Source organism: Eumetopias jubatus, unplaced genomic scaffold (assembly GCF_037043125.1).
Source record: "Eumetopias jubatus isolate StellerSeaLion01/CBP00866 unplaced genomic scaffold, mEumJub1_p1.0 scaffold_5, whole genome shotgun sequence".
Lineage (NCBI taxonomy): Eukaryota > Metazoa > Chordata > Mammalia > Carnivora > Otariidae > Eumetopias > Eumetopias jubatus.
The window spans coordinates 112,024,388-112,049,960 of NW_028274811.1; the positions used below are offsets into that span (position 1 = coordinate 112,024,388).

Below are 25,573 nucleotides of genomic sequence, written 5' to 3' on the forward strand. Positions count from 1 at the left end.
TTCAGAGACAGACAGACATGACCAGTGCATACAAATAGAATCCCACTTTATTAGTAGTTAGTTCGAGATTGTACATTAATGGAGGAAGGTTCCCACTTTTAACACAACCCAAAACGGCTGGTTCGAGAGCCCTGATCAGATGAGCTGGGTAGCACCCCCTCTCCCCCCTCTCCCCACCCCCACAAGGGAAGGAAACCTGTCTGCTCCCCTAGCGTGCCCCCCACCCTCTCCAGTCAGCCCTCTCCTCTCCCCAGGAAATGACATGAATTTCATGCACAAATTACAAAAGGAGCCCTCTTGCTGATAATAAAAGCTAGCACAGTCATAGAAAACCCTCTCCTTCTTCATTCTCCTCAAGAGCCAGAGAAAGGAAGGAGAGAGGGAGGGATGAACTTATTAGGATAAAACACAGCCAGAGTCTCCCCAGGCCCCTGACACTGACCCCTCACAAAGCCCATGCCCCACCCCCCCAAATCTCTGGCTGTCCGAGCTGGCAAGGGCAAGGCCTGGGGGCGCAGCCGGCCCAAGGTTGCAACCCAGGCACCCAGCACTGCCCTGAGGGCAGGGGTCTGGGCCCTCCAACTGCTCACTTCAACTAGAGCAGATCCACTTTCTTTGTGACATTTGAAAACCCCTGCCATTGCCCCATCTGCTCATGCTATAAATGGGGAAGTTGAGGCCCTGGGGGGAAACCGTGACGTTAGCTACTAAACGTACCCAGTTGGGACGAAATTTCACATCTCCTGCCTCCAGCCCTGGGCTGTTCTCCTTACACCACAGCTTGGGGGGGGGGGGGCAGTTCCCCAGTTAGGCCCTTCCCTGGTGCATCCCAGGGGCCCGGCTCTGTTCCAGTGCACACAGACCACGGGCCTCCAGGAAGTAAAAACCAGGAGGCCACAAAACAGAGAGAGAGGGAGAGAGAGGGAGGGGGGGAGAGAGAGAGAGAGAGAGAGAGAGATGTTATTCGGTGCCCTGTGGTCCATCGCCAGGATCAGAGGGGGCAGCACAGGCTCTTCTGAACCAGAGGCACCTCCTTCCCAGCAGGCCCAGCACTGCCAGGCCCAGCTGCAATGGCCGCCTCCCTTGCCCTTCCCTGAGCTCCTGGAGCGCCACCTAGCCCTTCTGCTGGTTTGGCACTTGGTACAGGGGATGGTAGAGGGGCATCTCAGGCTGGAGTGAAGTTGTCAAGTCAGCACAAAAGGCAGAAATCCATACAGCCTAAATCACCCTTGACAAGATGGGGGCTAGAGGAACATACTCCATGACACCATGAAGAAATGATCACACAGATCCAGAATGTGGGACTTCAACAGCACAGGAGGCCTGCTCTCCTCAGAAATAACATCATTTAAAAAACCAAAGCGAGCAGAGAGAGGACTTTTCAGCACTTAAGAGATTGAACAAAAACTGCAGTTATAAGATGTCATGTATGCACCTTGACTGGATCCTGATTCCAAAACCAGGTGTAAAAGTTATCTGGGGGAAAAGTGAACATGGATTGAATAGCAGATGTTTTTAGGAAATCATTGTTGTCTTGAGTGTGATATAGGCCAATACGTAGGACAATGTCTTAACTCTTAGGGGATGCATGTGGAGGCATTTTGGTCAAGTCTCACGGTATTTGCAACTTACTTTTAAACTAATTTGGAAAAAATATATACATACAGAGAGAGAGAGAGTGAGAAATCAAATGTGGCAAAATGTTCATTTTAACTCTAGATGGAAGGTAGTAGGTGTTCATCATAAAATAATTGGTACAACGTGTTTTCACTTGCTCTTTCACTAACAAACCGGTAGGGACCGCCCCCTACTGAGCCCGCCAACGTCTGCGGGTCAGCCGAGTCGTCCTCCATTGGGATCGGACGGCTGCTCCCTCAGCTGGGCCCCAGAGGCGCTGGCTACTTCTCCTCACAGGCCCGCAAGAGGCCCATCTTTAAACTTCGGACTCATCCTCCAGGTGCTGGACACCTGAGCTACAGGCAGCTCTAGAACCCCGAGTGGCTGAGGCAGCTGCAGGTGACCAACCCGCCTGCGCCCGCCCCAGACAAAGGCTCATGGGAGGGATGAGAGAATGGATGGCGGCGTCCACGACATGATTTAAACTGTTTCTCTCTCTCTCTCTCTGGCCAAACACAGTGAATCAGTGAACACTTAAGATGCAGAGATGCTGTACCCACTGCCCTCTGGTTTGCTCTCTCATGAGGAGGATCTGCGTGCTCAGTAGCTGAGAGCCCCTAGACGGATTTGTCTGACCCCCTCCCCAATATCTACAGGTCCTGACAGTGGGTCCATGAGCAAGATTCACCAGTGGGGAGGGAAGAAGTAGTAGTTGCCAGACAGACTCAGAACATGTGGCAGGTCAAGTCCCCAGCCTTCCAGAAGGGCCTGGACAACATTTCCCACTATTTCCTCTGCTCCCACAAGCTCCCATGGGGTGTCCAACCTGCCTGCTCCTTCCTCAGGCCAGAGGCAGAGAGAAAGGAGCTGCCCGCCCACCGGCCATTCTGAGCTCCCAGAGATGGGGGCAGGCATCCAGACACAGAGGGTAGATCTCAGCAGTGGGAGCTGTAAAGGTCTGCACACGCCACGGAGCCCGAGCCCCTCACCACAAGATGGGAGACGAGGCCTGGGGTTTGCCCTATGGAAGTCGCCACCTCCTTCTGCGAGTCTGGCCCCACGGCACTGGCAAGTCTTCACGAGCGTACAAGCACGCATGCCACCCTGTCCCCAGACACTCTGTTCCTCATCCCCTGCGGGCTTGACACTGGGTTCCCAGGCTCAAAGGCTCTGATGAGAAGCATGATGGGAAGGCTTCTCTCGGAAGACAGTGAACCCACATGCAGTTGTCCTGCTGAGTATCTGCCTTTCTTCTCCACTGCCGGTGAAGAACTTGAGAAAAGGGGTCAGGTTCAGAGGTCAGACAGACCTGCCCCCCCACCCCCACCCACAGACCAGGGGAGGACCTCTCAGGGAGAGCAAGGCAGGACTGCATGTGCAGACCAGGAACGGAGAAAGCTCAAAGGCACCCTGGCTGGGAAGGAGTGGTTTGTCCCCTATCCTGGAATGACCACGGTGTGACTAAGGGAGGGACAGGAAGCTGGCACAGAGGAGGGTCCCCAGGATGGGCTCAGAGGCAGTGTGGCATTGGAAGAAGAGCACTGGACTCAGAATCAGGAGCCTCAGGTTTAATTCTTGGCCCTGCTTGCACCCAGTTCTGAGATGTCAGCCAAGGAGGCCATCTCGCCTTTCTGGACCTGTTTCCAAACCCATCGAAAGACCCTTCCAGTCCCAAGATGCTAGAGTCTTCTGAACAAGACAAGGCTCTCCAGAAAGGGTTTTCTGGATTTCGGTTGGAAGCTGAACTGGCAGTGGGAGGGGCTGGGGAGAGGCGCCCAGCCTTAGTCACTTCACATTGTTAAAGAAGGGGGTAGGAGCAGACCCTAACCAGAAAACAGCCCCAAGATCCCGTGGTCTACAGGGGGCCTGGAGACAGTTCTGTGGGTCCCGGCGGGCAGCCCAGCTCCCAGGGCAGCTCCCAACCTAGCACCATGTGAGGGGGGAGGGGACAGGCTGGCCTTCAGCCCCATGGCCTCCCACCCCAGCCCTGCTGTTTCCTTTGGCCAAAATTCCTCCAGGGTCACTGCGCTTCATGAAGCCAGGTGTCCTGGAGAGAGTAGGTCTTCCCTGTACCTCTCACCACCTCTGTCCAGCCGCAGTAGCCCCAGGGCAGCTGTGACATTTGGGGAGGGAACAGAGACCTCTCCGAGGGGCACCTCCACACTGTCTCCCCAAGGCCTGGACACACGAAGACACACCCTTCCCTCCCTTCCACCTCATTCTCTAGCACTGAGATAGGACACTGGGGCTTGCCACCATTTTGTACGACTGAATTAAAAACAAACCCAACCAAAAAAAATATAATATATATATATACACATTATATATATATATAACACAGTGCGACCCCAGCACCCAGGGTATAAACTCTGGCACCAAGAAAAAAAACAAAATATTAAAATACTTTAGCTTCTTAGTATTTGGGGGGGGCGGCTAAGGGGGTCTCTAGGAGCCCTTGGCCACAGGTAGCTGGGGCAAAGCTGTGGATGGCAGTCTTACCCACGCTGCCCAGTGTCTGCCAGGGGCCAAGGTTGGGGCTGGGCGTGGGGACAACATATGTACATTGGGACATGTATACTGGCAGACTCCTGAACCGCCTCAGTCTTTTACCACAGGAAATACCACATGTCGTATCCCAGGGTGAGGAACAGGGGGAGGGAGGCCTGGGTCTCTGGGTCCAAATGGCATGACAGTGCCCCAGGGTCCTGAAGCAGGCCCTGAGGACTGGGTGGATACTGTAGGAATCAGCGATTCTTTCCCCAAAAGGGAAAGTGAGATGTGAAGGTATTAACCAGAATGTGTGTAGAGGTTCAGAGTTCTCTTGAGGTGGCTACCCCCACATCCAGCCCAGTGACTCTGGGTACCCAGCTGACCCCTCTGAAGTGCCTGGCTCAAAACAGTGAGGGAAGCATCCAGTCTCTCTCCCCTGTTTGGCAAAAGGCCCCGCTGGGCTCTTCTCCCTATTGTCTGGAGGACAGGGAAAATATGGCAGCTAATACTGAGGGGAGACCCTGCCGTCGCAGGGCCTGATGGGATGAAGGGAGGGCATGGTCGGTAGAACACAGTGAGGGACAGAAAAGGAAGTCTCACGGACTCCCTCTCACCAGGAAGTGGCCTTCCACCAACAGGGAGTGGCCTCCCCACGGAAGGCCGTGAACAGAATGGACCTCTGGTGGCTAGGGAGGTCCTGGAGGCCACAGACCCAGCACTGGATGCTCCGAGGCGCTTGTGGACCTGCCTGGGTTCTTCTTCTGGCCCTGCCTGGGCCTCAGCTGAATATTGCTCAGAAGTGCCTGGCCAGCCCAGGCCCAGCTCCCCACTCTGCAGGTCAGTCTGGCTCAGCATGCGGCAGGCCGTCCAGGCCATCACATACGTTCAGTCTGGCTGTGGTGGCCGTGGCTACCTGGTGTTCTGGAGGTCCTCCCGGAGCCAGGTGGGCAGTGTCTGGCCCATCTTATACAGCAGCTTGGAGAGCTCGATGTTGTGGTCCCGATAATAGTCCTTCAGGAAGGCGCGGGACTGGAACAGGAAGGAGAGTTCAGATCTCAGGGATGTGCTGATTCCAGAGGGACCCCTCCCCTCTGTAAACCCACCACTCGGTCAGTGTCAACCCACACACCTATCATTTATTCACCATCTTCCTTGGTAGCCTCCAAAAGAAAGCTAGATGGCAGGACACCAAAGCATAGTACACAAGGTCAAAATTCTTGTGATCGGGAGAAAAGAAGGAATTAATTAAAATCAGGAAGACTGGAAGTCACGGCGTGTGACCTTTGCCCTTCGTCCTTTGGACATGCCATTCTCTGCCACAAGAACACCTATCCATCCATGCCTCGGGCCAAACGCTGCCTGGTCCTCGCAGGCCCAGCTCCAGAGCCCCTCCCCTTCGGGGTCCCTTTCAGTAGCATCTCTGGTTCCGAAATCCCCTAGCCCTCGTGTGCAGTTCTCTTACTGCATAAAGCGCGTCCTGCCTCGTATTCTTACTGGTGTGTGTGTGACTTATTTCCCTCCCAGACTAGGAGTCCCTTGAAGGCAAAGAACACGTCTCATCCATCCTCAAAGCCCACAGCGCTCAGCCCTAGGCAAAAGGTAATAAATTCTCGCTGGACTAAATCTATTCTAACCCACCGTGTCCCAGCTTCGACTTCCTCCTTGTAAGAACACCACCCAAGAAAGGCCAAGGCCGTTAAGGTGCTGAGTGCAGGGTAAAGGGGAGAGGGGCCCCCCCGCCAGTCAGGGACCCCCACAGTGATCCAGCTGCCACAGGCAGTGTGCCCACTTACATCCAGGTCCATCTCTGGGTATTTCCGGCCCTTGCTTTTGCCCAGACACTTGGTTTTTCCTCCTTCGAGCAGTTGGCACCAAAATCCTTTCTTTGGATCAAACCTGTGGAGGTGGGGAAAGCCTATGGATGGGAGCTGGCCCAGCCCATCCCCTTCCCACCTTAAGGCAATGGTCACAGACCCCAGGAGTGGCAGAGCCTAGGCTATGAAACCCACTCCCCTAAGCACACTCTGGAACCCACAGATAGACAGATGTGTGGGGCTGGGGCTTGCTTCTGCCGGCCCTGGGCTACACTGAACACGCCTGCCCTCTTCTCCCCAGCAGAAAGCACCTCATGTGCTCTGAGTTGCTCTTGTCTGGGTGGGGCGGCCCAAGTCCCTCCAGCAAGCAACCCAGAACAGGATCACGTGCTGTCCTTTAGGACGTGGGGAAACCTTTCCTAAGCACTCTCCTACTCAGGGCTGAGCAATTTTTTTTACCCAAGAACCCAATAGGGAAGAAAAAGCTTAGTGGGGGTTTTGGGTGTGTGTCTTTATAAATTGTCTATTTTTCCAGAAATGCAGTATCTGCAGTTGTGCTTAAGCATGTCCATCACTGGAAAGTTTTGGCTTTTGGAGTAAACTTCAGGAATGACAGAGCAAGACTGCCTTCAGGATTTGAAGTCATGCTGGGCTTTCAAAGGTTTTTGGTGGGGGAGGGAGATGAGATCTGAAGCTGCCAAGGGGAGGGGAGGCACACTGGCATCAGAATTCAACCCCAGATCTGGAACCATTAGGAGCTGCTTCGGCATAAGGACAGCTGGAAAACAGAATTCACATTTGGCAGGTGTGGGAGACAGGGATTTCTGAATGGGTCACAGGGTAGGCATAAAGGAAGAAGAAGAAGATGATGATGATGAAGACGATCTTTGAGCATCAGTACGTGCCAGGCGCTGAGCTAAGAGCTCCACATGTATACTTCATGCAATACAGCGACCCTCGGGAGGTCTAGGAGTCAAAACCTTTATTCCCAATTTACAGATGAGGAAAGTGAAGTGTGAAGGCACTAAGACACTTGTCCGAGATCACACAGCTAAAGAAGAAATGGGTCTCCTAACCCAGGCATCTCGGATGCCAATGGCCCAACCCCCTTAGGTGCTGCCCCTGTCTGCCTCAAGGTAAAGGACTGCTTCTCTTCTTCACCTTCAACCTCCAAGATAGTGAGAAGGGAACATTCTTGCTGTATGACTTTCCCAAGTAGGTAGCCAGGGAAGGTGACTTTATTCCTCCCTCTCTCGAGACCCACCCCCACCCCACACAGGTGAGTGAGTTACTTGTCTGTAACATGGTTAACGCGCAACCACTCCCCAGCCCTGAGCGCCTGCCACACAGGCTGACCTCCACCCACCGTGGGAGGGCATTCTCAGTGCCCTTGTGCCAGGTTCTGAGTGAGTGGGATTATAAGCCATCGGCAATATCTGAAGTTTCCTTTTCCTGAAATTACATTTAAATCATGATCCAATGCTAAGAAACCTTTGTGGGAACTAGGGCTGCTTAATGTTAGTCGAACTTACTTTAATAAAAGGTTCGAAAATGTTCAGCACAGACTGAAAAGAAAACCCCAGGGTGGAACTGACCAGAGTAGGACATAGTCACCACCTCCTTTTTTCTTGAGTTGATAACCTTTATTAATATGATTCAAATCATATTAGTATCAGCTTTTCTGCTAAACAGCCATCAGGAATATGCACACTTTCTAACTCTAATGTATCTGTGTCTCTTCCATAATCATTCAAGCCTTTGGCTTTTTGGCCCAGGTGCCTGCTCAGGAAATCACCCTGCTGAAAAGCCAAGGCAACACTCACGCCAAGGTTTTGTGGTAGTCAATAGTGTTGGTCACCCCAAGGAACTTCTGCACCGTGTCCATCACTTTGGCAGGTTCTGTTCGCAGCAGTTTGCCATCCAAGACCAGAATCTGGAAGAAAGAGGAAACAGAGAAGGATGATCTGAACCTGTGTTTCCTCCAGGGGCAAACAGGTTCCCAGTCTCCTGGTCACCAGCCATGGTTACAAACTGGGCACTCTTCACGGTACAGTCTCCACCTCCTCTTCCACCTCCGAGCGGCAGGTGTCCCGCGCCTCAGGCTTCTGCAGTCCAACTCCCTGCCCTCTACCAGCTTCCCTCTCCTAGAGATGAAGCTGTCGCTCCACTCCTGCCTGCCCCGCACAACCCTACCATATCCCTCTCTGCCTCTCTCTAAGCCTCTGGCCCAACATCACTCTCCTGCCTCAACCCTCCAAGGGTTTCCCTAAATGCCTCATGTGATCTGGCCCTGCTTACCTCTCTGACCAGGCTCTCCCTACATCACCACAGCCCTCCCAGGAAGATAACCTACCCCAGGGCTTTTGGGATCCCCTTAGGGACACAGAGCCCGGCGACAGGACAGGGGCTTAGGGAATTTTCACACATCGGCCTTGGGATAAACAAGAATGAAACTTTCGAAGCCCCCAAAGGTCTAGCTCGCCAATGAGGACCTTTTGGGCCCCACGGCTGACGAAAGAGATTCGAGACTCTCTGCTAGCTGCCCCAAGCCAGAACTGTGAGTGCCCTCCCAAGGGCCAGGGACCAGCAGCTACCTGGTTGGCGTGAAAGGCGCTGAGCCAGCGCTCAATGTGGGTGGCGTACCAGCCGGGGACCAGGCAGCGGTTCTGAAGGGCCCGCAGCTTCAAGGACACGTCGGGCCCAGCTGTGATCACCTCGTGGAAGGTGTACTTCAGGGCCACTGGGTCATCGTGGGCTCGCTGGTGCTGCAGGCAAGGGGAGAGGGTCAGTGCGTCCCATGGGGGGCACAAAGGAAGAGGTTCTCTTCAGCAGCCATGAAGTGGCCCGAAGACCCTGGCTGTGACCAGCAGCCCTGGGTTCAAGTCCCGGCTCTGCCTCCCACTGCTCTTTGACTCTGGGGAGTCATGGCCTCTCAGAGCCCTAGTTTTTCCATCTTTGCAAGACAGGAGTGGGACTAGATCAGAGCTTTCAAAGGTTGGTCATCTGCCTGTCATCTCTCCGATGTCTCCCATATCCACAAGCCACCTGTATGTGCCGAGGTCCACATACTTTGATTTACATTGACTCGTCTTTCTTATTCACATCAAACTATTTCAAAATAAAACTCACTATTGCCTTCGTAAGCAGAAGACCTGAATTAGTCGTCACATACAGAAGGTAATCATTCATAAATACAATAAAAACAAAGCAATGTTCTCAAATGCCAGCCAGATACAATGTCTGCTATAGGCCCTGAGCCCAACGCTTGCACCCTCTTTGTTGAAAACAGAGCTTAGCAATGTTAGAAAGGACTTAAGAGCCATTTACACTAAACTGAGAATTTGTCCTTTATAGAAATCAGAAGGTGTTATGGACTGAGTGTTTGTGTCCCCTCCCCAAAATTCCCGTGTTGAAGTCCTAACCCACAATATGATGGTATTTGGAGGTGGGGCCTTGGGGAGGTAATTGTGGGTAGATGAGGTCAGGAGGGTGGGGCCACCATGATGAGGTTAGTGCCCTTATAAGAAGTGACACCAGAGAGAGTGGGTGCTCCTGCTCTCGCTCGCTCTCTCTTACTCTCTGCTTTGTGAGGACACAGTGAAAGTGTGACTGTTTAAAAGCCAGGAAGAGTGATCTCATCAGGAACCAAACCTGCTGGCATCTTGATCCTGTACTTCTAGCCTCCAGCACTATAAGAAATAAACTCCTGTTGTTTAAGCCCCAGTCCATGAATACTGTGTTACAGCTCCTCGAACAGACTAAGACAGGATAGGAAAAGAATCAGAAAGGGGGAAATGCCATGTTTGAACCACCTACAATAATGCCATGGGCCATCAGCAGCCAGAGACCAGGAACCTGCCCACCAGGGGTCACGCTCTCTTGAGCCTCCACACTCACACACAGCTCAGGGTGGGCAGTGAGAGAAGGGACAGTCTGTGAGGACCAGAGAGCAAGTAGGGTCTGTACCCAGCACCCCCGCCGGGACTGCAGAGGCAGTGAGGCCCCAGAGAGGAAGTGACAGGCTCAGAGGGTGGCAGGGAGCTGCTGGAAGCGGCCTGACCCGAGGAGGTCTTCCTAGACCAGCTAGTGGACGAGCTACCCCCCATGCCCTGGCACTGGATCAGAATCCCAGGAAGATTGGCAGGCAGGGGAGGAAACCTCCCAAAAGGCCTGAGTCTATGCTGTTCTGTAAGCCTAGTGCTCAGAAGAAATTAAGTCAGGTCACTGATGTTAAAGGAAGTTCTAGTTCTTCAATAGTCGAGTGGGAATTAGGAGTCATACCTTCTCTCCCATAGACAACAGTCAGGTAACTTCTTTACCTGATCAGGTGTTTGCATCCTCTACTATGAATGCGGAGCCCTATATCTTATCCTTCTCTGAATCCCCATCCCGACCCCACCCAGTGTCCAGTGAGGAGACCAGTTAGTATGATCACTATTCACCAAATCTCCCTTTCATCCAGGTGGAACCACCTTCCACCTCTTGTTGGTGTCAGAATCAGAGGCGGGACCCATGGTGAAGCTAGCAGGGTGGGCAGGTAATTGTTGGCTGGGATGCAATGTCGATTTCTGCCTGTCTCCTCCACTAAGCTAGAAGCCCTGTGGAGCTGAGACTCTATTCTTACCCACCACCGCATTCCAGAAGGCTAGCTTTGGGCTGGCACATAGTAGGTGCTTAGTAAATATCTGTCGAATGACGTTATGAGTAGCTGAGTGATGGACAGAGCCCCATGCCCCTACCCAGGGCTGCTCCCCGGCCGCGGCTCACCTGGTACCAGGAATAGGCCCGGTCCGCTGGGTTGATGAGGATGGTCAGGACCTTGGCCTTGGGTAACAGAGCAGCTGCCCGCCGGGGCGCCACTTCCGAATCAAAGTAGTTGGCGCTTTTCTCAAAGTAAAAGTCGGAGGTGGTGTTGGAGGGGATAGGGAAGAACTCCATGTACCTGCAGGAAGCCCAGAGAGAAGAGCTCACAGCAAGACTCACGAGAAGGGGGCCTGAGGAATGCAGCATGAGAGGGTGAGGGTTGCTGGGGGTAGAACTTCAGAAAGCCAGCAGGCACATTGATCCCAAGGACCTGCTTCTGGCAGGGATTCGAGATGGACGGATGGCCACCAGGCAGTCTCCCTTTGTTGAATCATTCCTTTTCAGGGGGTACCTTGGAGTCAGGAGGATGGGAAGACTTACGGAAGTGATATGGGTTCCAAGGCATGGGATGGGGGGGGTGTGTCTTTGAATCCTAAATAAGATGTTCCCAGTTAAAGCGACAGGGCCCTAACTCACTGCCTCTAGGAGGAGAACTGGGGCACCTTCGACCCGGGAAGGAACAGCATGGACCCAAGAGACGCCCTCTCCTGTCTCCCGAGTACAGGGTCTCTTTCCTGGCCTAGGATGGCACTTTCTAGGATGTCACCATGGACCAGGAGACAAAGAGACGGGGAGTGTATCACCGCCTGCCGGCCACACCCCTCCCAGGCCTCACGTGGGTCAGCCGCTGGCTTTCCAGAGGAACCTCCCATATCCCACCCAGAGGGACGTCCATGCCAACCTGTGGGCCCAGCTCTGGATGGAGGACACCTCAAGAAGCTAAATGAATGCTCCAGAGCCTCTCACAGGCACCTACGCGTACAAAATAGAGGTACAATTTCAGGGGCTTATGGGAATCAAAGCCCACAGGCCCACCTTAGGTGAGGGTGTAGGATCCCTACTATATCCTGGGAGACAGGGTTACTCCAGGCAGGTCCCAGGAACCCCTTTATCAGAACCACCTTGGGGCTTCTGAGATTCCTCACCCCACCCTACACCTACCTACAGAATCAAAATCTTGGGAATGGGGCTGAGGAATTGCTAGCTCTCTCCTATTTCTGAATTCTATTTATTTTTTTCTTCTTTATTATATTTTAAATTCTAGTTAGTCAACATACAGTGTTATATTAGTTTCAAGTGTATTTCTGAATTTTCTTTATGAAATAGCATCTGTATACCCACAGGCCATTGTTTGTAACACCTAAATTGAGAAAGCTCTGAAAATAGAAGCTTTTCCCCTCAAGGTTTTAGCAAAGCCATTTGGCAGCAAAACCCGACTTACTAATCTTAGTGTAAATATTCACAGACTTTGCTATAGAAGTATTGTATTTGCTGCTGGGGTACTTGCTGATGGGGTGCTGCCCCAGACCCTGCCGGAAATACGGTTAAATGTATGGTGTTGCACCATATTACCTCCCTAAAACCTGAGAGAAGGTGACTTCCAGTGACACATCTGGCTACAGTGAGTTTTAGACAAGAGACGGTACCCATATGAGAGACAGAGACAGGTGGGTAGCCAGGGGTAGGCAGACAACAGGCTGACAAAAGAGAAAGAAAAAAGTATGGAAAGAAAACAAATAAACAGAAGAATGGCCATAATGTCTCCACCCGGGTAAACCACTGACATGAAAATAATAAACAAGAGCAATACATGTATAGGGAAAGAAAAGGCGAATAGTAGAGAAAGATGCAAATTGAAATAATTGGAGCATAAAACTATCCCCACGAAGCCCCCCCCCCCGCCCCGCCCCGCACCACCTTAACGTCCGGTGACAGGTTCTAGAGGGAAGCTGCAATTTCCACCACTTCCCCAGGAAAGTCCCCAAAGCCCAGCAAGCCGCCTCTGAAGGGCTCACAAGAACACCTCCTGCTCCACAATCAGGCAAGCAAAGTTTAGCCAGCTCTCGGGGTTAGAACACTTGCAATTTAGCCCCTGCTCTGTCCTCAACTCTTGGGACCTTGGGCAAGTCCCTGTGCTCCTCTGGGACTCAGGTGGTTTTCCTGCAAGCAAGGGAGGTGCTGGCTCCCACTTCTAGCAGTCTCTGAGCCCAGGTGGTGATGAAAAGGGGCAAAGGGCTTCCTCATCAAGTGTCCTGCCTGTGATAAGGCTCCAACATCATGAGTGCAAGGGTCACTGAGCTTTGTCCCTGTTTACAGGAACTTCAGCTGTGTGTAAGCAAGGGCCACCTGCTTCCTACTGTGAGCAGAGCAGACCTCCTCTGGGGCAGACTCCATGATGGCAAGCTCCCATCCAGCTTTGGACAGAAAGGGTCACTCACCAGTCGATGCCTTTGTGATAGTTGTGGCCATTAAAAAACTGGATCTCCTCAAAGGTCTCTGAGCTGGGGTAGTTGCTGCTGAGGTCCGGGTGCATGCCCAGGAACAGGTAGAGGGCCGTGGTGCCTGCAGGGATGGAAGGTAGCTGAGACCAGGGCCCAGCCCCGAACTCAAACATGGAGTCTGGGATCCCAGGTTCTGACTCCAGCTCTCCATGACTCACTGGGAGATCCTGGGAAAGTCCCTTGCCTTCTCTGGGGCTTAGTTTCTACATCTGTGCAATCAAAAGAATTTTATGAAAGCCAGGACAGCAAATACAGGGCATGCGTGTGGGCACCCCAACTCCTGCATCCACTGTAGACATCACTAATCTATCATGGCATCCTAAACACTAAACAAGAACTTGGCCTCAGAATCCTTCCCACCCACGTACTGTACTCCAGCAGCCACGCCCAGTTCATTGGTGTCTTCTCATAATCCCAGAACTAGATGGTTTCCAGGTCTGGGCCTCTGTCCTCTGACACATGGGAGGAGCTCAAAGAAAAGGGAGCGCCAGACCCTGCAGTCTATTGATGTGAAATTCGTGAAGGGCTAAGAGATTTGGCTCAAATGCCTTCTCCTTCTGGGCACCCTTCCCCCACTCACACTCTGTCCTACTTGACAGTACAGGACCTACCCCCTCCTTTAGAGAGTTCATTCCTTTCCTGTGTGCTATAATGAGATGTCCTAGAAGAGAAAGAGACTATAGAGTTTAGTTTCCTGAAGAGTATAATATAAGCTTTGGGGGTCAGAGAGATAAGGGTTCAAGACCTAGACCTGTCATTTCCTAACTGAATGTGTCAGGGGGGGTCACTTCACTTCTCTGAGCCTCAAGTATTTTATCTGTAAAATGGGCATACCCATTCATGGTTCACAGTGTGTGTGGGTGGCAAATACTTAGCAAGCGTATCACCTCTCCTCCCTCTTGTACCCCTGGCAAACACGACTAATTGATTGCAATCCCCTTTGCACTGAACCAGTTTTACCTGGCACTGCTCAAATGTGCAGAACAGCTGATCTGGGCTTCTCTGCCTTAGACTCAGAGACTCCCAGAAACAGAGCTCCCTGAGGTGTGGTTCAGGACAGATAGGAAAATTCTACACCCACCCTCCACCCCCTCCCCACTTCCATACTGATAGGCAGTTCATGTTCATCCCAACTTCACTCTCACTTCCTGGGAAAGGGGGGGGCAGATTATTGGGGAGTGGAGCCAGGGCATTCCAGGTGGTCCCCAGAATTCCGTGGCTGAGACACGGATTTCCGTGGCAGTGGGGGATGCTGGCCAGGAGCAGAGAGACCTGCCTGTTTTCTGGGGGCCAATGATGAGGAGCTTTGGGAAGCGGTCACACGTCTTCTCCTTGGACCAGATGTCTTTGTGGCGTTTGTCCTCACACGGGTCCTAAAACAACAGTGGAAGGAATGTTAGGGGGTGGCCCAAAACCCAATGAACAGACTCTCATTGCACATGGATATGTGGCTTTTACAGCACTGCCAGGTAGAGTAACTACGTGTGTCCTTGTCACATCCCCACCTCAGGACACTGAGCTGCTAGCAGGCAACGACCACTTCCAGTTAGTCCTAGCAAAACACTCAGCCCAGGGCTTGGCACACAACAGCAGCTCACGAGCACTTGTTGAATTAACTGGATGAGCTGTGTCGGAACCAGGGGTCAGCAAGCTTTCTCTGGAGAAGTTAGTAAATCTTTGGTGTTTGGTGACTATTTCAGGCTGGAGTACTGCCTGGTCTCTGTCACAACTACTCAACTCTGTTGTTGTAGCATGAAAGTAGCCCTAAACAGTACATACAAGAATGAGTGTGGATGGGTTTCAATAAAACTTTATTTACAAAAACAGACTGCAGGCCAGATTTGGCCCATGAGCCGGGGCTTGTGGACCCCTGGTCTGAACTATGAGACTGCTTCCGTTCCAGCTTAGCTTCTGTTTCCAGATTTTGACAGTCCCCAGGGGAAGACTTCCCCAAGAACTGGCCCCTCAAGACCTCCACCCATCAGTCCCCTCTCCCATGGTACAGAGCCTTCTAGTGTGAGAAGGGGTATAAAGGACTATCTAAGAGTCCAACCAGGCCAGGCAGTTGCTTGGATCTGCACTTGATCTACACTGTGCTCACTTACAATCTTGTAATGCTTTTTCGGAAGGTGTGTGTGAGTGTGCACGCATGCACATCTGCGTGGGCAGTGTGTACATATATGTGCGTGTGACAAGCGAGTGTGCCTGTGCTGGTTTGCACTCAAGAGGGACTATGAGGGTGTGAGGGCCAAGCCCACGTCTGCCGTGTGTCTGGGACATCCCATGTCTGCACCACCGCACCCACCCACCCACCTGCCAGAGCGGGTCCTTCTCCTCGGAGAAGATCTGGAAGTACTTCTGGGCCAGCTGCACGGGGGGCAGCGTCTGCAGCCGCAGGTTGGTCCAGGAGTGCAGGAAGCGCGCCAGGTGCTTGAAGGTGTACAGGCCCAGGCGGTCGTTCCCATAGTTGGACAGGTGCGTCATGAAGATGCTGATCTGCTCCAGGGGAGGGAGGTGGGGGGCGGGGCCGGTCAGCATCTGAGCCCTCACCCTCCACCCCACTTTGGACTCTTCTGGTCTTGCCGCAGCTTTGCAGAGTCACTCTATGACCAGTCCAAGGTTCACTGGGGCTGTCAGCAAACTTGCTGTGTGACTTGGCCTAGGCACAGCCAGGTGAAGCCACGTCTGACTGACCACCAACTATTGCAACCCTGAAATGGGAGGCTGACCTACTGCGCAGTCATGTGGGTGTTCTTCTGTATTTTCTTGGTGGGGTGTTCATGGAAGACAAGGAGTGCTCGGTTATCCCGTAAAGCTGAATACCACCACCACTGGATATCTACTTAATGGTATTAAAGCATGGATGATTATTGCCATTTTACAGATAAGGAAAGAGAGGGCCAGAAAGCTCAGATGAATAGTTTAAAATATATGTATTTCAAAATATATGTATATATACATATATAGCTTATAGATTAATGATTTACTATGTATGTTAGTACATAACATCCATATATTTACACACACACACAAAGACTGGAAAGAGAACACAGACCAAAATGCTCACACCATTGCAGTGAAGTACAAGATTCTGAAAGGAAAAAGGAAAGACAACTTGGATTCTCTTCCCAAGGTCACACAGCAGAGCAGGGCCAGAGCCAGGGGGGCAGAGCAGGTTGGCCCACTCCCCACCCTCATACTGGCGGCCGCCCCCTCCTCCCCAGGCCCAGGAAAGCCAGCCCTGGCTGTAGACAGGCTGCCCGGCAGCGGCCCCTCACCCCCAGCCCAGGGCTATGAGCACTCACAGGATTGAGGAGCACAGTGAGGAAGAGCTCGCCCCCATTGATGATCTTGTCCAGCTCGCTAGAGCCACCAGGGTACTCATTGTAGAAGATGGTGTGCGTGAAGAGGCCGCAGGTCTGCCGCGGGAGGACCTGGGGATGGGGCAGGGGAGAGCTATGGCATCTCCAGGCACGGACGGCGGCAGAAGACCCTCCCTCAGGTGAACGGCCAGGGTGTCTCCGCAGAAGGGCAGCCTCTTGTGTGACTACACAGCCCCCACTCTTGGGGGTCTCCTCCCCTTGTGACCTTCTGCAGCCTGCAACATTCCCTCAAGTGAGCCCACGGGCCCTTGCCATTTTACAAACTTCACCACTATTCCCTGTAACAAAATGAGCAGGCCCCAAAGTAGCAGAGATAGGCAAGTGAGAATGTCTGCCCAGCGAAGGTCCCTGACCTTCTGCAAAGCAGTCCTCCCAGTCACCCTCGCAACCCCCTCACAGCGTTAGAACCTGCCCAGTTCTCCCAGTCACGTGCTGGTTTAACTGTTGATTCTCTGTCTCCTTTCATAAAACTGCACTCCAAGAGAACAGGGAACTTGCTTGTCTGGATACCACCTCATTCCCAGAGAGAATATGAATGCCTGGTATGGAGGAGGCCAGTGGAGGGAGGGAGGGAAGGAGAAAGGAGGGAAGGATGGATGGATGGATGGATGGACAGATGGATGGACAGATGAAAGCATAAATCTGGCCTTCCCACACATGCCCCATCTGGACTGTCAACAATTCATCCTTCCAGTGGCTTAGGCCAAAAACCCAGGAGTCATCCTGACTCATCTCTCTCCCCCACACCCTACCTCCAATCACTAGTTGATCCTGTTGGCTTGACCTTCTAAGTAAGTCCAGAATCTGATCATATCCCAACATTGCACCCTGATGGAACCACCACTCTCTCATCTGGAAGATTGAAGTGGCCTCCCAACTGGTCTCCCTGCCTTCCCCTTTGTCCCCTGCAGTCTCTGGAACTCACAGCAGCCAGAACAAGAGAAATCTTTTTTAAAAAATGAGTCTGACCCTAACAGCACTCCATGCAAAAACTTCCCATCTCAGAGAAAAGCTAACGTCCATCCAATGGCTTTCTGTGGCCCTACATGATCTGGCCCATCACCCCCTGACCTCATGTCCCCCTCACTTGCTCCCCTCCAGCCAGACTGGCCTCCTAGTTGGTCCTCAAACACACCTAACACAAAGTCTGCCTACCACAGGGCCTTTGCACTTGCTTTCTCCGCCTTTAAAGCTTTTCCTCATATAGCAGCATGGCTCATTCCTAGGAAGGCCCTTCTTCATCACCTTATTTAAAATAGCTTCTCCTCTTCTCTGGCACTCCCAATCTCCCTTCCCTGCTTGACTCTTCTCCATGGCCCCATCACCACACCATCTGGCCATATGTTACAAATGTCACACATTTGTGAGCACACTGTCTGTCTCCTGCCACTAGAATGTCAGGTCTACAAGGGCAGGGACCCTCGTTGGTTCTGTACACTTCTCTATCCCCAGTGCCCAGAACAGGTGCAGACACACTGTAGAAGTTCATTAAAAATGTTTCAATAAGCAAATGAACGAGACAGAGGCCTCACCCGCCCAGTCCTCACCAGAGGCCCCTTTAAAAAATGTTCAGCCCCTGATCCCATCACGAACGCTAAAAAGGAGCTCAGGAAAGGGCCAGACCGGCAGCCTGCCTTCCCTGGGACTGAGAGCCCTGGATGCCAGAGCAGGCAGCAGAGCCTGGCCTGCAACCCCTAGCCCGCGCACGCAAGCCACGCTTCCCCAGACGGTGTGTGCACATCCGCCTCACAGGTTGTGGGGCCCACTCACCATGATGCCGTTGTGGATAAAGCCGCGGCGGTAGCGGGCCGGCTTCAGGTGGGGGTACTCCTCCGTGCTGGTCACACGGATGCTCCACACCTGCTTCCAGGCCTCGTACAGCTGCACGTGCACGGGATACACACCCGAGTGGTGGGGGGCCACCGCATAGCCCATGTCTGTGGGGATGCCGTGCTCCTGGGGAGAAGAGGGCCAGGCCGGGGTAAGCACAGGGTTCCTTCCCCACGGGGTCTCATTTCCCCTTGGTAGAACGGGAGAGAGAAATCAACAGGCTGGAATGTCAGGGCAGTGGGTCCACGCCCTCGTGGTACAGATGGGAAAGCTGAGGCCCAGGGAGGGAAAGGGATGGGCCCCAAGTCAAGAGTCTCGGAGTGAGGGACTGACCACGCTGGGGGACTCTTAACTCTCAGCCCGGAGTTCATGCCCTCCGGCACCCTGGAGTGAGGAGCAAGGACAGGGGCTCTTCCTGCCTGTCTTGGCCTCTGATTGGCTGGTAGGCCCAGGCTGAGCCCATACCTGGGCCTCGTCCCCTCTTCCCCAAGTACCAGCTCCAGCTTTCCTGAGCCTCCCACTCCGACCTGAAGATAGAGCTTGGACTCAGGAAATAAACTGGCCTGGATTTAAGTTCTGGCTGGACCTCCTCCTAGCTGCTGCGGGCTCCCTGAGCTTCGGTGTCTTATCTAAAAGGGAGAATATCGATAACCACCTCTTGGGGTCTCTGAGAGGCTTCAGAGAGACAGTGGCTATAAAGATACTAATAAAATGCTGTCAGACGGAACTGCAAAACAGCAGTGAGAGGCCAGCAGGCCGGACCCCCCAGCCCCCGGCCCCCCCAGCTCCGCCCTGTAGGGAATCTTACTCACGACAGCGAACTTCTTGTTCAGAGCCATCTGCTCGGCCAACACCGACTGGTTGTGGAAAAGGTGGGGCTGCATGTGGCTCCACATGTGGGGGAACCACCAGAACTCCTTCACGTACGACAGCAGCAGATCATCCCCAGCGTCCTCAGCATCAGTACCTGCAGCCAGAGTGCAGGCCTGCTCAGCCCGGCCACCGTGAGGCTCTCCAATGGGGGCTGGTGCCCGGGGGCGGGAGCGCGCAGCCATAGCCCACCCAGGAGCTGCTCAGAGAGTTACCAGAGCCACCGGGTGGGAGCAGACAACGCCCAGGGCCCTGCCTTCTAGTCCAGAGTGGGGCCTTCACTCAAGCAGTGACTTTGGCCAAGTCCTTCTCCTCTCTGGGCCCTTGGGCCCCATGTGTGCAATCCACAGTCCCAAGGGTTTCTCCCAGCTCTGATAGGCCTGCTCTGATCTGTTTCCTGTTTGTGTATTGGACCATTTGTCATTTGTCTTTTACTTAATGATCTGAGAAGCTCTTGGTATATATACAGGATGTCTAATCCTGTCTCATGCTATGACTCAAACTACCCCTGAAATGCTGAGGGCCGAGAATGTGAAAAATGCACTCAGACAACCCAGTATTGCTCCTAATTGGCCTTGGGACCATGCTGCAGACTTTCCCCCCAGAACTGCAGAGTATTAGGGTTTTTCCTAGAATTCAAGAGAGGCTCTCCACACTGTAGCCCAAGCAGAAGGCACCTACAGGGAACCTTGACTACAGATGATGGCTCAGGGGTCTTTCCCTCTTGCTTGGCCCAGAAGGGCAGCATTTGAGGAACTTGGGAGAGCCCAAAAGAGGAGGGAAGGCATGAACCATGCAACCTACACCCTCAACCTCGACCCTTAAGACTTGAAAATGAAATGGCAATGGCCAACTCCGGGGCAGGAACAATTGGAGGGCATTCTCACTTTCTATGCTATATATTTCTATGATGTTCTTAAGATTCAACCAATTACTTTTTTAAGCAGACATAAGACAAATAATTTTAAAAGACAGAGGAGAGGGGGAGACAGAGGGAGAAGATGTCCCCAAAGGCAGCACAGCCTGAAGGACAGGGAGGGATGAGTGAGGGATGTTGTTGTCTTATTGCTGCCCCCAAATACCCTCTGCCTGGGGCTGACTGCTCTGTGGGCTGCTGGATCAGCGGGGAGGCCACCAGGGTCAAATGTGGCCCTAATGTGGGCCCATCAGCCCACCTGCTGCCCTTGTGGCAGAGCACTCCACGGATCCAGATGCCGAGGGCCCCTGGAAGTTGCTCGTGGGGGCAGAGCCAGGCCCACTTACCTGTGTGGAAGAATTTCCCTGAGTAGCCCAGGTTGAAGGTGAAGTTTGGGATGTGTGTGCGTAGTTCATTTTGCATATCAAACAGGGCCTAGGATAGGCAGAGGAGGAAGAAGCGGGTGAGGCGGAAGCTGGGAACTCCCTATTCTTCCCACTGAGGGCCCAGAAAGATCCTACTGTTGCAGGACCAGCTGCAAAGCTTGTAGGGCCCAGCAAAAAATGAAAATGTGGGACCCTTGCTCCAAAATTAAAATATCAAGAAGGCCATGGCAGAGCACTAATCTTGTACAGGCCCCTTCTGAGCGCAGGGTCCCACACCCATGAAGCCAGCCCTGAGCTGCCACCTGCCCCAGGCCTCTGGCCAGAGAAGACCTGACACCAGCCCGGCTCTGCTATGTGCCCTCGAGAAAGCTTTGTGACTGCCCTAGGCCTCAGTTTCCCCACGTGTGAGATGGAGATAGTAATTTCTCCGGGGATGCCTGAATGAGACCCTGCATGTCAAAGTGCCCGACATTTTCGTAAGTAATGTAAAATGGTGGCATGGCTGTGTCCGTGGTCACTGCCACTATGAGCCTCGGATCTTCGGCTGTCAAATGTGGAGGATCTCTCCCGCTGAGCGCAAGGCCGATATCACAGGATCATGACTCTTCCAAAGACGTACTGCGTCCCCAGCCATGCGATGTCCCCGTGCATGGCACACCCCACGCTGGGCAAGCCAACGAAGGGAGGCTAACGCTTGCAGAACAAAACACACACTTGTACTCTGGAGTCAGGATTCCAAAAGATCCTCCCGCCCCACACACCACCCACATACAGCACACAAGGCTGCTAAGACACCAGCAGGAGCCTGCTGTCAGACCACTTCGCAAACAGACAGTCCTGGCCCTCCTGGGGCCACCATCAGCATCTCACCAAGGCCAGGCACTACCTGACAGACAGGCTTGCTCTAGCTGTGTGGCCTTGGGCAAGTAATGTCACCTCTCTGAGCCTCAGTGGCCTCCTCTGTGAAACTGGACTTACGACGATACCCGCCTCATGGGGCTGCTGTGAGGATCCCCTGAGGCCATACCCACAAAGGGCTAAGCGCAGAGGTTGGATTTGCCACGCCCTGAATAAGCAGCTGCTGTCCGTGTGATTTAAGGTGCACCGTACAGCTGGTACTGTCCAAATTAACGAGGCGACATTCGTGTCTCAGAAAGGCTTAGTTGCAGCCTGTGCTTGGGATGAAGGGACGGGGAGGGAGAAAACCTCTGCCCCTTCAGACTCACAAGGATGTTTAAGGCAAGTGGGACCCTGGCTGGCGAAACGCTCGGCAGTGTGCACGGGGCTGAGCACGCGGGAGAGGGCGTCGCTATTAGTACTCTTCGACAGAAACAGCTCCGAACTGCTCTCACCCCTCTCGCTGTGAAAGTGGGGAAAATAAAAAGCAAGCAGGGCAACCTCAGGGCTCATGAGGGGACACAGTGAGCCTGGTAGCCTGGTCTCCCTGTGGGATCAACCCTGAACCAGTCTCAAGGACTCACCTGGACAGGCAGCAAACACTAAGGTCAGCAGGAGAGAGCGGAAGAGCGCCCTCAGTAGGAAACAGAGCGATCTGCTTTGTCAGAGGTAGGTTATGGCATCGCATGAAGCCTCAGAGCTGGAAAGCCTCAACAGGAATCATCTTAACACTTGCTTTCAACAGGACAGCCCTTGAGGAGGTGAAATCTCAGGAGCAAACACAATGTGTAAAGCAGATCAAAGCAACACAGCCCCGCCCCACGAGATGGGAGCTGGGAGGGCTCAAAGCCTGGCCCATCTGCACAGGCCCCTCTGTAAACCACCCCCCGGGGGCTGGGGGCACCTGAAAACTTCCCATCCGCCCCTCTTGTCAGTTCACCACTGAGGCTCAGACGTGGGAAGGGACTTGCCCACGAGTTCCAGTCAATTTAGGGTCAAATGGGTCTTGACTCCCCACATGGTGCCTGCCCCCCAACACCATCTGCTGTGCTCTTCTCCTCTGGCGGCGTAAGGAAGAGTAGAGTGTTCACTCCTGCCCCACGGCCTCCCTCCCAGGCCCCAGGGCCAACCCCAACAGTGACTTCAGGAGGACAGGGAACACAGCACCCACAACCGGACTCACTTGGGAGGAAAGCACTCCTCTTAGAAGTCTCTTTTGCCATCCGAACATCAAAGCGAAGTCTGGATTTGGTGCTAATATGTTCTAACGCTTGCTAATCTCCTAAGGGAGGACGGGGTCATCAGGCAGCACAATCTCTGTAGAATTTAATCCCCTGGTTTTGTTTTCCTTGGATCCACTGTTGTGCCTGCCCTCTATTTATGGCAACCAGTACTGATTTCCCCCACTTACACTAGTGATGTCGTTTTCTTTGCAAAGAACTTTGAGTAAAATAGAGACTAGATGAAAAGCACATTTTAAAGCTTGCTTAATGGTCTCTTTAGTAGTGATGCATGTGTGTAAAATGTCATGGTCTGCAAAATGCTTTTATATACAGTTTAGTTTGGTAAACACTTTTTGAAATAAACACATGCATTCCACTATTTATACAGACCTCAGTTAAAATATGCCTGTGTATGATTCAAGCTCTAATTCTTGCTTTAGAAGTTTTGCGGGAGCTCTGGTACTGACATAAACATTTCTGAGAGTGAAAAATCACGTCTGGGTTAAAAGGCAGATATGTAACCCTGCATAGCTCCCATCCCTGGGCTTCAATGATGGAGTCTCTCCCTCCACAGGTATATTTCTGAGTTCCACACGCCAAAATTCTTCTATATCCAATGCTTCAATATAATCTCCAGTGACACTTTTGTCTAGTAAAACAATCACTAAAGCCACCTGGCCAAGGAAGGGGGACATGCACAGCACCGGAGAGAGGCAGACAATGAAGTCATGAAGGGGCACCCGTAGCCCAACCTGTCCGGCACCGCCCCCCGCCCCTGGCCATACCTTCACGTCCTCCACCTTCATGCGTGTGCCCTCCTTGCCCACAAAGATGTCATCAATGTCCACCAGGATGTAGCGGTCCAGAGGAAGTGAGAGGCGCTTGCCCGTGAGGAAGGCCACGGCGTCGACAAAGACGAGCTTGTGCAGCCAGAAGTTGAGGTTGTTGCCAAACAGCACGCGCTGGATGCCGTCGTGAAGGCCCAGGTCCTGGACCACGGTGGCGTGCAGCGCGGCATGCAGGCCGGCGTCCGCACCCAGGTGCGGGATGGACTCGGAGGAGCGTGTCTTGGCCAGCAGTACCGGCTCATAGGTGGAGTGGTTTGACTGGAACACCGTCCAGTCCTCGCCGGGTAGCACGCCCTTCTCTACCTCGCTGGGCCGTGTCACGTAGAGCAGCGGGGACTTGGGGTTGATGCTGCAGTCCTTCAGGCCCAGGTTTGAGTGCAGGAACAGAGGGAAACCTTTGAGCTGCGCACTCAGCAGGCTGTTCTCGTTGGCCTGTAGCCGGGACGGGGAGAGGGCAGCAGAGCCGTCAGATCCAGAAGCCCCAAGGGAACGCTCAATCTCAGGTGGGGACTGATAACAGTAGCGTCAACAGTATTCTCTAATGTTCGCAGAGGCCTTAGCACATCCCTGGCCCTGTGCTAACCGAGCTGCACAGACTCCACTCCGCCCGTCCCAACAATATACCAGCAAATGCACACCATGCGCTTACCAAAGCCAGGAACCCAGGTCACGCACTTGGCATGCAGGGATGCTCTTAATCCTCAGAGTGACCCCACGACGGAGGCATCACTATCATTCCCATCTTACGGATGAGGAAACTAAGGCCCAGAGAGGTTATGTAACTTGTCCAAAAATCACACAGAGAAGTCTAGCAGCTGCGAGCCCAGACTCTGTCATCAGACTGCCTGGCCTTGGGCAAGTTATGTAAACTCTCTGTGCCTCCGTTTCCTCTCCTGTAAAATGTTCCTCACTGGGTGGTAGAGGATGATGAGTATTCATCCCGGTGAAGTGCTCAGGAAGGGGCCAGCGGCATCACAATTGCTCGTTCGGTCCCCATACCAGCCTCAGGACGCAGTTCCTGTGTTATCCTACTTCATGAGGTGGGGGGAAGCTGAGGCTGCCCTCGGCCACACAGGGTCAGGAGGAGCCACGGTGACCAGCCAGACCATCTGCACCTAGGGCCCACACACCTGGCCACCAGGCCCTTCTGCCTGGCTTTCCCAGCTGGCTCTTGCCACACCATCCTTTCCTCGGGAGAAATCTTAGGTGGATGCCAACGTAGAAGAGATCAGAGAGGGGGTGTCTGCTGGGCATCCCCAACCCTCCAAATGCACCTAGCACCCCAAGGCCACCCCCTCACAGGAGCCCAGCTCCCTGGGATCTGCAGACCCACAGTACCCCGTCTCCTCTTCCCTAGACGCATAGCCCCTGCTCCTTCGTACCACCCCTCCCCTTCCCAGTCACCTGATTCTGGATATGTTACAACTGGCCTTTGTCTTTGTGCCAGTTCCATTCTGTTTTCTTCTCCTGACAAACTCCTGTTCATCCTTCAAAACCCAATCCAAATACACTTTTCTTTGCACTGGCCTCCCTGGAACCAGGTTAGAGCCTCATCTGTAGCACTTTTCACCTTGGCCTCTGCATTATCAGCTCAGGGTCTCTCTCCCACCAGTCAGCCCTCTTGAAGGCAGGAGCTATATCATTTCCACCTTTGGGTCCCCAGTGCCCTAAACAGGCTTGATACCCAGGGAGAAAACCCATGTTTGATGAGCTAACTGGATTTTTATTTTTTTAATTTCTTTTTAATTTTTAATTTTTTAAAAATTTTATTATATTAGTCACCATACAATACATCATTAGTTTTTGATGTAGTGTTCCACGATCCATTATTTTCGTATAACATCCAGTGATCCATGCAGTACATGCCCTCCTTAATACCCATCACCAGGCTAACCCAACCCCCCACCCCCCTCCCCTCTAAAACCCCGTTTGTTTCTCAGAGTCCATTGTCTCTCATGGTTCATCTCTCCCTCCGATCTCCCCCCTTCATTTTTCCCTTCCTTCTCCTAATGTCCTCCATGCTATCCCTTATGTTCCACAGATAAGTGAAACCACATGATAATTGACCTTCTCTGCTTGACTTATTTCACTTAGCATCATCCCCTCCAGTCCCATCCACGTTGATGTAAAAGTTGGGTATTCATCCTTTCTGAT

At 52.9% G+C, this 25,573-nt stretch overlaps 1 protein-coding gene across 4 annotated transcripts in view; it reads right to left on the reverse strand.

Moving 5' to 3' along the window:
* Positions 1-213: 213 nt before the first annotated feature.
* NDST1 (N-deacetylase and N-sulfotransferase 1) overlaps positions 214-25,573 on the reverse strand; it is a 62,418-nt gene continuing 37,058 nt past the window's right edge. For all 4 annotated transcript variants that reach the window (XM_028106590.2, XM_088023499.1, XM_028106591.2 and 1 more), the window contains exons 3-15: positions 23,357-23,851; positions 20,413-20,500; positions 19,092-19,246; positions 18,220-18,405; positions 16,372-16,500; positions 15,380-15,562; positions 14,343-14,439; positions 13,004-13,127; positions 10,689-10,863; positions 8,516-8,686; positions 7,745-7,854; positions 5,901-6,003; positions 214-5,136 (exon numbers count right to left, since the gene is read on the reverse strand). In XM_028106590.2, the coding sequence (XP_027962391.1) occupies positions 5,017-5,136; positions 5,901-6,003; positions 7,745-7,854; positions 8,516-8,686; positions 10,689-10,863; positions 13,004-13,127; positions 14,343-14,439; positions 15,380-15,562; positions 16,372-16,500; positions 18,220-18,405; positions 19,092-19,246; positions 20,413-20,500; positions 23,357-23,851 (2,136 nt within the window). In that variant the 3' untranslated portion in view covers positions 214-5,016. The remainder of the gene's footprint in view (positions 5,137-5,900; positions 6,004-7,744; positions 7,855-8,515; positions 8,687-10,688; positions 10,864-13,003; positions 13,128-14,342; positions 14,440-15,379; positions 15,563-16,371; positions 16,501-18,219; positions 18,406-19,091; positions 19,247-20,412; positions 20,501-23,356; positions 23,852-25,573) is intronic.